Here is a 12,736-nt window from a genome sequence, read left to right as displayed (position 1 = left end):
AGCTGCTGCCTTTTTCGTTTTTTTCTTTTTTTTTTTTTTTTTTTGTTTCTTCACCCTAGTACACTTGAAAGCCAGATAGCTTCTCATCTTCAGCATACGGGTCCATCATCTTACCTGCTGAAGGCTGGGAAAATCCACTGAGCACGTTTAATACAGCAGTTTTTCCAGATCCACTGTGACCAAGTAATGCAGTGATCTGGCCTTCATAAACATTTAACGACAAGCCTAGAATAGAAATAGGATAATATTAGGATGAAAGTCTGTGAGGGAAATAGATTTGTACCTGGAGTTTATTGCCAAGTATGATAGAAGAGCGTCATTTGTTTTGGGGAAGACAGGCAAAAACACAGATCCAAAAGCATGGGTTGCATCTTCACAATTCAGTTTACATGCTGAGAGGGTCAAGAAGTGCTTTTACATAATGGTTCATGGCCGTAAATATACAACTTTGAGGAGACTCCTGTTATTGCAAAAAATAAGAAGAAGTGATTTTTCTAGAGTGAGCAAGAAAATAAGATAACCCACTTTTAGGAATCAGCAAGTAATTTATACCAGCAGAAATAATCACTGCAAAATGTATTTTAACTCAACAGTGCTGGAGGCAGAATTAAGTACATCCCGAACAGTTCAAAACAGTTTTCATTTATAAATAATAAAGAGTGACATTAAAGCATTATAAAACCCCTCTTACCTCTTAAAGCTTCTGTTCTCTTGTTCTTCTTTTTATATGTTTTTTTAATATTGCTTAGTCTAAAGGAAAGGTAAGCAAGCTGTTACTACTGAATCTCACAATTTTGGCATGTTTCTTCTGCCTGGAAGTAAACTACAAAAACTGTTGGAAGGATATTCCTCAACGTCCTCCTCAAATTGATTCTGCTTGTCACCATCAGGGCGTAAGTACATTTCCTCATGAAGAAACTGCTTTATATAATTCATTTCTTAAAAGGGAATTTAGTTAAAGCAATTTTCTAAACGATGGCAAAAAGTCTGAAAGTCGAACTCAACAACTGATTAATTAATGAAGGAGAAGGCCATAAGGAATGAAATAGCACATGGTTATATATAATCAAAGATGATCATAACATGCACATGCAACAGGGCCTGATGACCACAGTACACAAAGCCCTTTTCTTTTGTTTCCTAACTTATGAGCACTTGACTTAAAGGCCTTTGCTGAAGTTCCTTTAGCGCTCTTCTATCTCTACACTTGCCCTCCTTCATCTCCCTGGAGAACCTACAAGGATGTATGTATTATTTTAGCAGGTATGCATTTACCTTTTAGTCATCAGCTTTGGGCAGCAAAAGCAATGGGCTAAACTAGCTTCATAAGGATGTAAACAACAGTATCTTATTCAATACGCTCCATCCGTTGAACTTAAAAGATGACAGCGAAGGGGAACAGACTCACTTCTGCTGCTCTGCAAGGAGGAAATTGCTAGGCAGCAGGTAGGTCACTGGCACAACCAGGAGGAGAAGCTGCATGCCCTACTCAGAGTTTAGATCCAGAGGATGGCACATTCAATAAACGTCCAAAAATACCCATAGGGAAAGAATGAAACACTGAATAAACCCTCCATTTCAAGTATTTGCAGTACAAAATGCTGCCAGTTTTTCTCAATATATTGACATAAGTGACAAGGACTCCAGAGTGCTCCGCGCATCCAGTGGGCCAAATTATTACAACCTATTACAACCAATAAGAACTTCTCTGATTTCAAAAGAAGTGACAGAAGAAGAAAATCCAGTTATTGATCTTCCTGTATTTTAGAAAGCTCCGTCTAACATTCACCAGTGCAATAGTGGCTATGCTATCCAGACTCAGAAATAACGTGTAGGGGCTGTGTTTCATGCCTACAAGAGTCTTTACCTGATCGCTTCCTTCCCATTGAACTCTGGGGGCATCGGCTCCTCATTATTACTGAGGAGAGGTCCATGGCTGGTCCTATTGCCAGCTCTCTCCCCTGTGTATCTGCTCCTGCTTTGGAACCAGAACGATGGTTTCAGGAAGAATGAAGGAGGATACTGTACTCCATATTTGCCTAATTCAGAAACAAAGAAGGTGAAATATCAACCAAAAATTGCTACATGTCAATTCAACTTTGATAAAAGCCATATTCAGCCATCTCTTCTCATATAGGCACAGAATGAATGTCTTTTGGAGGAATAGAAGGGTTGGTGATTCCTGCGATCAAGGTTGCCCACTTGTCTGTATCTGTAAATGCACGCAGGCAACAATCACAGCAAACACCTCACTGATCATCCCTCTACTTGATTTCAAAATGTATTCTGAGCCAAAGTCCTGCAGTATCCTTTTAAAACCCAGTGGTTACATCTGCTGAAGTAGATGTTAGGGATCTCAGGGCCTCACTGCAGGATTTAGGGTTCCTTTTGAAGGCTGTTTCTGAGGCAGAGCCAAATTAGGTAGCTACACGCACCCAGCCTTTGGGAAAACAGGGTTCTTCCCAACAGTTTCTTCCTCACGAATATGGCAATTCCAGTTTTCAGCCCCTCACGTAATGTGGCATGGCACAGTTCCGTCAAGATGCCGTTCCACAACCTGACCACCTTGCTTCTGGGTCATCTTTTTTGCTACTCCACATAGATCACAATTTTCTCAGCTCTATCCCACTGCTCCTTCAGCACCTCAGTCTCTATGAGATGGGAGGGTTATAGAAAAAAGGTGCAAGGAGATTCATATTCTTTCCCTGACATTTCTACTTACCAGGTAGAACTTTATTGAAGTAGATGGCCAACAGCATATATAAAACACTGTCAAGGGTCAGTATGATGTATAGGTTAAAGAAAGGATACAACTCTGGTGTAAGCGTTGCACCATATTTTTCTAATTTTATAATCTAGGGGTGGAAAAAAGTACAAATCAGATGCAATGCTTCCTTGCAGAGATACTATGTGCAAGCCCCTGTTGTCACATTGTCATTGTTATTCACTATAAACCAATGCCTACTTGTGATCATGACATCGTCTTCAAGCTCTGCAACACTTTCTGACCAGAAGCAGCAGAAGTGCTTCACTAAGCTGAACTCAAATTTTGTGTAGGAGGAGTCACTGCATAGGAAGGGTGACACCACACGGTATCCTCTGGGGAACCAGTCAGGCTTCACTGGTTCTTGCTGAACTCAGAACCTGCCAGACACGTCCACTGTTGCAACAGTTTTCTGGACACAGAAATTTATGGTATATATAGAGGTGGTAAACTTCATGATGCAAATGAGAGTCTGTGTTTGTTACAAATTAGTATGTTCATATTTACAGGGGTCAAGCTTTCTTTTTACAAATCACTTCGCATGGAGTTGCCCTGACTGGGTCACTGTAGCAATGGAAATTATATGTGGCAGCTACCCTGCCCACTCTCCCAAGTCTGCAGGGTGTTTGCTGTGGGTTAAACTTTTATGATGTGCTGGCTTTACTTGAGCATACCTTTGAGATCCCAGCTGTACAGACAAAAGGACTGGCGAGATTAAAAATCCATTCCAAAGGTGGAGGTAGTTTTTCAAACCATGTCATAAAGCCCAGACATCCAAAGATAACGTGAAGGACAAATCCCACAAAAATGGCAATATTAGGCTGCTTTACCAATGAGCTGAGCATAAAATAGAAGTGAATCTGCAGAAGAGAAAAACAGTGATTGGCAGCATGCATTTTTGCTGATGACTAAGGAATATCACACACAAAAATCTAACAAGCAGCGTCAGAGACATGGCTGGGGTTTGTTGTCCTCTACAGACCAAGTTCTTAGAAAGTGAAATCAAAGACCACTGCATACACATGGCAACTCAGAAAGCTTGCCTCATTTAGCAGACGGCTGTAATTTAGGGTAGGTCTACGGAAGATCAGACCCCTTTCTGCCTCCTGAGTAGGCTGGACATGAGGCAGCCCCAGAGCCATTCAGCACCAGGCTCTCCATTAACGTTCCTGCTGAAGGCTCTCTCTTTACTACAGGTATATCAAAGCTGGGATGATCCATGCACTTGACACTGGCTGTCAATACAGTCTCTAAATAAATTACCATTTTCCTTGGAAGGTCCGTGCTCTGCGTAAAATATAAATACACAAAAATTGAGAAGTTTTGGGAGGTTCTGACTTGAAATCAAAAACTTGCCTGATATGTTAGCCTACCAATTTAACAATAAAACCCTAAGCAGTGCAGCAGAAGGCTTTTTGTTACTTCCCGATACAGTGCCCTGCCCTATTCCGTAATCTAAGTTTATAAACACTTTAATTAGCAAGTGGAAAAATCCACACATAATTTAAAAACATAAAAGCAGACTTACAGATGCTATGCCATAAAAGAAATAAAAGAAAAATATTTCAGCAAAGTTGCCTTCACAGATGACTTCATTAACCGTGATGGCTGCCAGCATGCTTGCCATTATTGAAATGTAAACGGTGTATAGCAAGGTCCAGGACAACCTGCAAATGAAGGCATAGTTATTTTTGTCTCCGTAAGTGACAGCAGTTGCCATGACGTATCTGCTACAAGACATACGCTTTTAAATTCAAATGCTTAGTAATTCTGCGAACAGGCTCTGGGTAGACCGTTGATCATTTCCAATGTGCTCCTGAATTTCTCATTTCCTCCCTTTTTTGTTCTCTGCTTACTGATCCATTTCCTATAGGCATACCAAACCCAGACCCCAAGATCTTTGCTACGTGCGTCTCTGCTACATGGACCCTGTGCTTCCTCTCCGCTTTCAGGAGGAGAGACCTTTATAAAACAAAAAACCAAATCTGGTATCTGAGTAACGTGCTTGGAAACTTAGGTCCTCCAGCAAACAATACAGTACCGATAAATGCAGCACAGTTTTCTACACGTTGCTATCAATACATCGCAACAACATGCAGAACCTTGCTTCAGAGAGCCTGCGCGTATGGCTGGAAGATCACAAATGACCGCTGCCGGCATTTCCCGAGTTCCTGCTTCTCAGCTGAGCGGTGACAGCAGACCCACGTCCGCACTTTAACGTAACATGTTCAGGTAACGGGCTCACTTGCGATTGGGAAAGTATCAAGAGCCCAGACGCTGTGCAAGTTATTGCATCTCATGACCAGCAGAAACTCTTTAAGCCCTGGTAGCTTAATCACTGGCAGCCAGGTAGATGAGGACAGAGAGGATATGCGTGGCAGGTGGTCTCCTGGTAAGTCCATCACCGGGGCTGCTGGTTGCATCCCCCCAACTCACTGAGCAAAGGCTGGTGAGCCTCGAGTTTGGAAATGAAGCTGAGCTGCCCTCTGGACTGACACTTGTATTCTAGCAAATACAATCCCTGCAATTACGTCCAGTTTATCTCCTTCTATTAGACTTACCAGAATGCGATATCTTGTAAACCCATTGCTGTCATTAAAACCTTGAGCTTCTTTTTCTCTCTTATAACTTTCAGTGATAAAAAGTACATATATGGAGAGAAACACAACAGAATGCAAAAAATGAACCAAATATATTCCAATTTATGTGAAGGTTTGATCAAGGGTGATTTCAGACGAATGCCACTAATTGATTTCATCTCTTCCCAGACGGAATGATTTGTTTTCATCTAAAGAGCAGAAATTAGCCATTAATTTGATTTTTCATAATGAAATAGTCAACATCAGACTAAACACCTATTCATAAGCATTAAAGTTATTAGTTTCTCAGTGACAATGTTACGTTCTTAAGTGGCAAATTTGCCTCACTATTTAATGTACTTCCATATTTCCACGTAGTAAATGACAATGCTGCCTTGAGCTATGAGTACAACCATGACCTAAAAAAACAGACGGAACAAAAACACAACAGAAGCAGAAGAGAAGTTATAGGATAGCTAAAGGACAGTAAATGCACAGCTTTACTGCTCTGCAAATATTGTGTTTGGAGTCAATCAATTTTTTATGATGAAATAGTTTTCCACTGAAAAACAGAGTTCAGGAAATACTGAACATTTCAAATTTGTCTTGTTTTTGAGATTTTGGTTTTTATCAAATTGGTCCATTCTGAAAATTAACAGTTTTAGCTATGGGGTTTCCATTCATTTTACTCTGACTTTTCCTGTAAATTTGCAAAAAAATAAAGGAAAAAGAAGTGAGGAAACAAAACGACTTCTACCTCCACAAAGGGATGGCCAGTCTCTAAGTGAGCCACAGCCCATAGTTACTCCACAGCTTGGTTCTGACTGCTAATTTTCAAGGCAACACAGGAAGCTTCTTGTACTCAAATGATAGGTGCAATTTGCCAAGATGATCCATCATTCTTTTAACTTTTTAATCACATTAAGTATTTCAAAATTAATGACCACAGAAAATGAACCTTTTTTTTTTAAAATAAAGTTCAATAACTCAAAAAAACAAATTTATTTTCCATCACGATCATACTTACCTCTATCACTGCTGCATCAATGCTGGACTGCAGTGATAAAAAACCTGCGTACCAGTACGAAGGAATGTTGCAATAGCTCGATGAAAAATTGGAGCAGGCCTCTGTAGGAAAGAAAGAAAATGAAGTATTTTACCTATATATTTACGTATACATACACATATGCATATACATACATACACAGACACACACACACGTGTGTGTGTGTGTGTGTGTGTGGTGTGAGGTGACTATTTGACCTAAGAGTCAGAAAGTTAAGATTTAACATCACTCAGCCTTTCCCTCGGAGCTGCCATTTTCCCCTAAGAACAATGCGGTTTTGGGAGTCGATGGCTTTGGCTCCGTGGACCACTTGATATAACAGCAACGTTGTCTTCACGGCACGGCACGGCAGAGCCAGCCAGCCTCCCCAGCGCTTCTGGCAGAAACTCTCCAATGTTGTTTCGGATGATTTATTTCTTTTAGTTAGCAAACAGGGGTGCATTTGGTCTTACCCAAGAAAGATGGGGACAAACGTGTGTGCGTGTTTATTTTTTAATATATTAAATGCGTATCAATTCACTGCCTGTTAGAAGTAGGTTAGTGCACACAATGCTCATTTTCTGTGCATGTTCTGACATGATAAGACACAGAGGGAGCATGAGAGCAAGGAATTTTGAGAACGTGTGTTCTTAAAATTTTTTTCCTGTCATTTAAATTTCTTTTTAAGGAAATAAAAATTCAAATTCCTATTATTATACTCCCTTGAAGCATTTAACACACACAGCCTAGATCCCACCCAAGTGGGGAGGCAGCACAGAGATTCATCTTAGCAGCTTGCTACGTAAAATCACTTCTCTAGATTAATTTATTTCTGTTACCAATATCGTCAAAGACATCATTTGGAGCTATCATATTGTAGCTTTGAAATCTGAGACTATAGGAGGAGTCGTCCTTAAAAACAACACCAATAAGGTCTCTATCCAAAGTTCCTTTTGTTTCCAGCATTTCCTCATTTTCCACTTCTTCGGTTTTTATACCTGTCATTTCCAAACAAAAAACAAAACAAACACAGCAGAATTTCGGATCAGCGACGCAACAACATGAAAATGGGCATTAGCCACATTTTGTATTCCTACAAACTGTGTTGGCCATTCCTTCCCCCCAGTTTTTTTTTTTTGGGGGGGGGTGTTTAGCTTCCTCCCCTCCCCAAGGTATAAGGTATGCAAGGTGTTCTTTGGCATGCAAGAAGGGACTCAATACACTCTGCAATGATTTATCAGTAAGAGGAGATTCAACAGACATAGAAGGGATTTCTCTGAAGCTTTCCCCACTGTTAAATAAAACACTTTGCTCTGGACGATTCTCGGCTGTCTCCCTGATCATCAGTCAGGTGCACGCATTCTGGCTGGGCCAGTATGAAATCAAATCTTTGGCCTACAGAAACCATCTGCTAAGAAAAGACCAAACAAGGGGACAGCTACAGCCAGTCCCCTAACACCGATAATGCAGACTGATGTACTCATACCGTCAGGGTAGAACAGATACTGTAACGATAAACAAGGATTTAACAGCAGCATTACCCATCATTACAGAATCTGAAGCCACCTTATTCATTATTTGCCTGGTGGTGCTTGTTACAGGTGTATATGCAAGTGTAACTCCAGTAGCATTAAAGGCAGGATCATCTAAGTGTCCAAGGAAGTCGTAAGGGATTTCTTGCCGTGGGTAATGGAACATCAGTTTTGATGACGTGTATATTACGAAGACAAAAAGCAGCGATGTAAACCACTCCTAGATGAAAAGGAGGAAATAAAGGTGAGCGGCAGCACAGCGTTTTGAAAGTGAGGTGGTATGGAAAAGGTCTGGTCCTGCTTCAAGGACTCTTCTCATTAAGTGCTGATCTGCCTGCAAGGTCCAGTTCCTCCAGACATGAATGTTTTCTCTATGTAAATGAGGAGCAGCTATTTTGCAGGTGTAATAGTTTTAGAATAAGAGGAATGTTTGAAGTGAAACACATGTTTTCTTAGTACCAGAGCCAACGAGGTCTGCAGATAATTCTGTATCAGTAATTGTGAATTGGACATTGTGTTCTTCTGGACAGTGAAGAAATGGGATCAACAACTGAAAGCAATAAGCCAGCTTTGAAGCAAGCTGCTATTAAGCTGTGAGAGTGTTGGGTCACTGAAAGAATTGTAACTGCTGACATTTCCCAGAGAACCACACTATCCGCTGTGGCGTTTCATATATCACCTGGCACAAAAACCAATATGGCATAAAAACACTTCACAGTGGAAATCCTGTCTTCTTCTTGGTAGACCAGATACTTGCCTGAAAAGTTTCCATTTTCATCCTCCACACCATAAGAATATTTTTCCATAAGAGAGCACGAGTTTGTTGAAATATTTTGGAGGCTCTCTCACATATTCTCTGCATTTTCCCAGCTAGGATGAGAAATAAAATATCATTTAGAATAAAACACATTACTGAAAGTTAATATATTCACTCGGGTAAGCGCCACTTCAGGGAAAGCCAAAGAACATGGCAAAGGTTAAGAGCTTTTCCCATTTTACAGTTTGGACATCCAAGGAGAAGTTCAAAGGAAATGGTCCAAGATCACACAAGCGGCCACAGAGCTGTGCTGGACGCAGCTGTCTCTTTCAGATTCGCAAATTAATCCTACTTCATCCCAAAGAGGCTTAGCAGAAAGATGCATTTAACTAGGTGTAATTTGATTCGTCAGCTACATAAAATTAACAACAACAGAAATGCCATTCTCTTCTGCGCTAAAAATCTGAAAGGAGTGGCAAATAAAAGAATGTTTAATTTTCAAAATATTTCTAATGCAGTTATTCAAAACAGTTAAAATATCTATAATTTGCAGCAACAGTGTAAATTCCAGCTTTTGAGTGCAGTAGTCCTGGCTTAATGCCGTACGTCCAGCTGAGCCTCAAACCCTGCATTTCTGGAGGCAAAGGTAGGTATTGCCCGAGACAGGCGGAGTTCGCTGGTAAGCCAGTGCTCACGCTGTCTGCTCCAGCCATTGCAACGAGCCCCGAAACGCCTCCGTTACAAACGTCCCGTCTCCCTGCATTGACCACAGCGGGGAGGCAGCTGTCATTCAGGAGGTCAAGTTAGAAACTTAGGTTAGATGCTAAAAGTGCCCTAAAATAGACGCTGTCAGCATCTCCCTTAAACAAGGGAGAGACCTACTTGTCTTGCGTTCACACAAACGCTAATACACCTGATAACAACTCTGATATAGCTAGAGCAGGGGAACACGAACAAAACAGCGGTTGGTTCCTTTACGCCCACCTAAATACTAAACAGGAAAATACTGGCGTTGGGGAATTTTTATTTCAGCTCTGATTTTGACCACGCAGCCACGTAGCAAACACCCTGCGCAGTAAAAGCAGCAATTTCAGAGCGACTGGTTTCACCACCGTCCCAGAACAAGAGCTGGGGAGGGAGCCTCAGAACATGTTTTTGTATTTGCTCCTCTGGAATGACTGAAACCCAAATCAAAGCAACCTCAAATGCATTGTGCTCTTTTCCCTTTGGACATCATTTCCTGATTTTGCGGATTGGCCAGCTGGAGTTAATAAACGATTCTACTACTCTGTTCCCTTTATTGTTTGTTTTTGGAAGAATTAAATATTTGCATACTGCAGGGGCAAGAGACCCAGAATATCTGTTTACCCTTGGACTGTTAGCATAAAGTCTTATCTCCAGAGAGCTCTGGTTTTTTTCTGCCTGGAACTTTCTCCTGTGCTTAGACATCATAGTCTACTATGAAGGTTAAAGGCAATTAGGAAGCAATTTCTAGGAAGTGCTACTTTTTTGCCAAAGCGTGGATTTCACTCTTCATAAACTGAAACCAGCACCACATCAGAGACAAGATACTCGGGCAGCAAACCAAGTTTCACACTGCAGTATTTGGGAACAAGAAAAACATTATCGTCTTATAAAAATTGCACTGAATTTCGACAGACATAATGGAAACACTTCGTTAAAAAAGTCCAACTAAATTTGTACCACTTTTAACCTTATTTTTGCTGTCAGAGTAAGAAGCACATACCCCCTGCAACCTGAAACATTAAGCTGCCAGAAAGTCAAACAAATGACGATGCCTAAAAATGCTGTAGGAACTTGGTCAGGAAGAATTTCACTTTAAATTTGATATCAAAAGACAAAACTTCAGCAGGAAGGATGCACACCTGCCTCTGTAAGACCTGAGATTTGAAACAGCGGGCTTGGAAGACAAAAAACAAACAGCCAGAAATATATTTTGAGGCAACAAGGTCTGAGAAGTCATTAGCCAAAGCATCACTTGTAAAAGTGACCGTATCACTGAATGTCTCTGAAAAATCTCCTATCTGAGGACTCAGCAAATGCACCCACACTTCTTGTTCTCCAGGAACACGCTTCCTAGGTGCTGCAACAACTTTCAGTGGGATTTTGTGTCTAATCTTGTTATACCAAAGGTTGTCCCAGGAAGGCATGTCCCATATAACCACTTCATTTCTTCCTTTACTTACTGTCTCCAGGATTTCCTACTTGGCACCTCCTCAGATTTTTCTCTTAAGAAAAATTAACAGAGCATATTGTGACCAACTCCTAAAAGCTGCTCTTCAGGATTGCTGGCAGGAAGCTTTCAGCGCTGGCTACAAATAAAGAAACGTGGGTTGCATCTTGCTGTGCTTCCAAGGGGAGCTGCTGACTTTCCGAGAGACAATGATTAATCCCTGCGCGTAGGGAGTGCAGAGGTGAACACGCTCTCTCAATACGGTCCTGTTTGCAAATTACTGCAAAAACAAAAAACTGCCATTGGCCCCTAAACAACCCTTTCTTTACCACCTGATGAATGTAAGGCAGATTTGTACCGACTCCTCTCTTTAATACACAGCTTTTACAACTTTTTTTTTTCTTTACTTTCAGCTCCAGAAAGTTAGCTCTGAACCCGTCCTGCATCAGAGTTCAACGTTTTAATTTATACAGAGAAGTGAACTTTGATGATCCCCATTTTTAGAAGCTGTTACTGGTGATGGCAAGGCCAGGGGACAGAGAGGAACGAAGGGACAAGCAGCTAGCTAGGAGGACTTAGAGCTGGAGCATTCAACCTGCGGTGCTCAGCCTACAGCAGTACATCAGCGGCAAGAATCCAAATCCATGCACATCCAGAAAAGCAGAACATTTTTGTTCCTTTGCCTCTTGTTGATGCAAGATCCTGATGCAAGGTTGAATGTTTGTCAGAGAACAGAGCTAGAAAGTACAGCTTTTGCTTTTTTAGCATAACGTCGTTTTAGAAGAATGGGAATAAAAATCACGAAATGCAACCCCCATGAAAACGCAACCGACACAATTTTTCCACTTACAAAATAGAAACATGAAACTTCTTACCTGGTAACGTGTTTTCCATTAGAAGCGTGTCTCCTGCAGCTCTGTGATGTCTGGGCTCCTCGTCTCTTTGCCGTCCTGGAGATGGTTCAACACTGTAACGCAGCCTGTTGGCCATGCCCCTCTCCAGCCTGACGTCACCGAGTTAGTTCACAGTGGTGTGAATGCTCTCAACATTTCTGGAGCAACAGCAATGACTGTGCCAACCAGTGAGCTAGCTGGAGTAACACCTACAAACCAGGCGGTCTAGAGCTTGGAGGTATTAACACTACTTTTTGCTGCATTTAAATATGACATGTGCATAGTGTGTAGTATCATAGCACATTTCTACAGGCTTATAACCTATGTATATACCATGAAATAATGAGAAGAAATATTAAAACATAAGCCAAGCATGAATTCACATGAGAGGCATTCTTAAGAAGAAAAATACTTGATTGAAAAAAAAAAAAAAGAAAAGTCTGCTCAATTTTTACCATACCGGCAACAAAATGACACTTTCCAACAAAATAGTTTTAAAGGAAAAATTTGGCCCGGCTTAAATGCTTGTTCATGCATTTACCTTTGCTAAGGATTTCCCACGTGCTCCGATTAGACTCACGGAGAATTGCAGCAGGAGTGCTGCTGTGCGCTGAGACGAGGTGGTCACAAGCTCCTGAACTTACTCCAGCCTCGTGGTGAAGAAACCAAGTCCTTGCCTGCTAGTAATGAATTATCCGGAGGGAAAACCTCCACTGCCTTTTTCTTATCTTGCTTAGAGCCTGAGTCAGCAAGTATTCCTTCCTCTGCAGAGATGAATCTTGTGTCCAAAGACCAATGGTATTTTTATTTCTTGTTTTTATTCCCCCCCCTTTTTTGTTAATAATTTTTGAGTTTCCACTCCTTTTCATTGCTTTTCCAGCAGCTGTCACACAGCTGGAATCAGGATAGGGAATTTATTTAGTTTTTAATAGGTTTTCAGTGGATTTGCTTTCAAAATACGGAGGTAAGGAA

At 41.1% G+C, this 12,736-nt stretch overlaps 1 protein-coding gene across 2 annotated transcripts in view; it reads right to left on the bottom strand.

Annotated features, from left to right (window-relative positions):
- The window catches only part of LOC104146782 (ATP-binding cassette sub-family A member 10), a 29,622-nt gene extending 17,161 nt beyond the window's left edge, over positions 1-12,461 (bottom strand). The window contains exons 1-13 of one of the 2 annotated variants that reach the window (XM_068914169.1): positions 12,306-12,461; positions 11,747-11,821; positions 8,678-8,790; positions 7,930-8,140; positions 7,228-7,386; positions 6,371-6,471; positions 5,326-5,552; positions 4,293-4,431; positions 3,439-3,624; positions 2,723-2,855; positions 1,868-2,039; positions 692-750; positions 115-225 (exon numbers count right to left, since the gene is read on the bottom strand). In XM_068914169.1, the coding sequence (XP_068770270.1) occupies positions 115-225; positions 692-750; positions 1,868-2,039; positions 2,723-2,855; positions 3,439-3,624; positions 4,293-4,431; positions 5,326-5,552; positions 6,371-6,471; positions 7,228-7,386; positions 7,930-8,140; positions 8,678-8,790; positions 11,747-11,765 (1,630 nt within the window). In that variant the 5' untranslated portion in view covers positions 11,766-11,821; positions 12,306-12,461. Of the gene's footprint in view, positions 1-114; positions 226-691; positions 751-1,867; positions 2,040-2,722; positions 2,856-3,438; positions 3,625-4,292; positions 4,432-5,325; positions 5,553-6,370; positions 6,472-7,227; positions 7,387-7,929; positions 8,141-8,677; positions 8,791-11,746; positions 11,877-12,305 lie in introns of those variants that run through there. The other variant, XM_009679014.2, reaches the window with a different exon arrangement.
- Between the last annotated feature and the right edge of the window lie 275 nt (positions 12,462-12,736).

This window comes from Struthio camelus, chromosome 19 (genome assembly GCF_040807025.1).
Source record: "Struthio camelus isolate bStrCam1 chromosome 19, bStrCam1.hap1, whole genome shotgun sequence".
NCBI lineage: Eukaryota > Metazoa > Chordata > Aves > Struthioniformes > Struthionidae > Struthio > Struthio camelus.
Note: the sequence above shows the minus strand (reverse complement) of the source record. Positions and strands in the feature narration are given on the sequence as shown.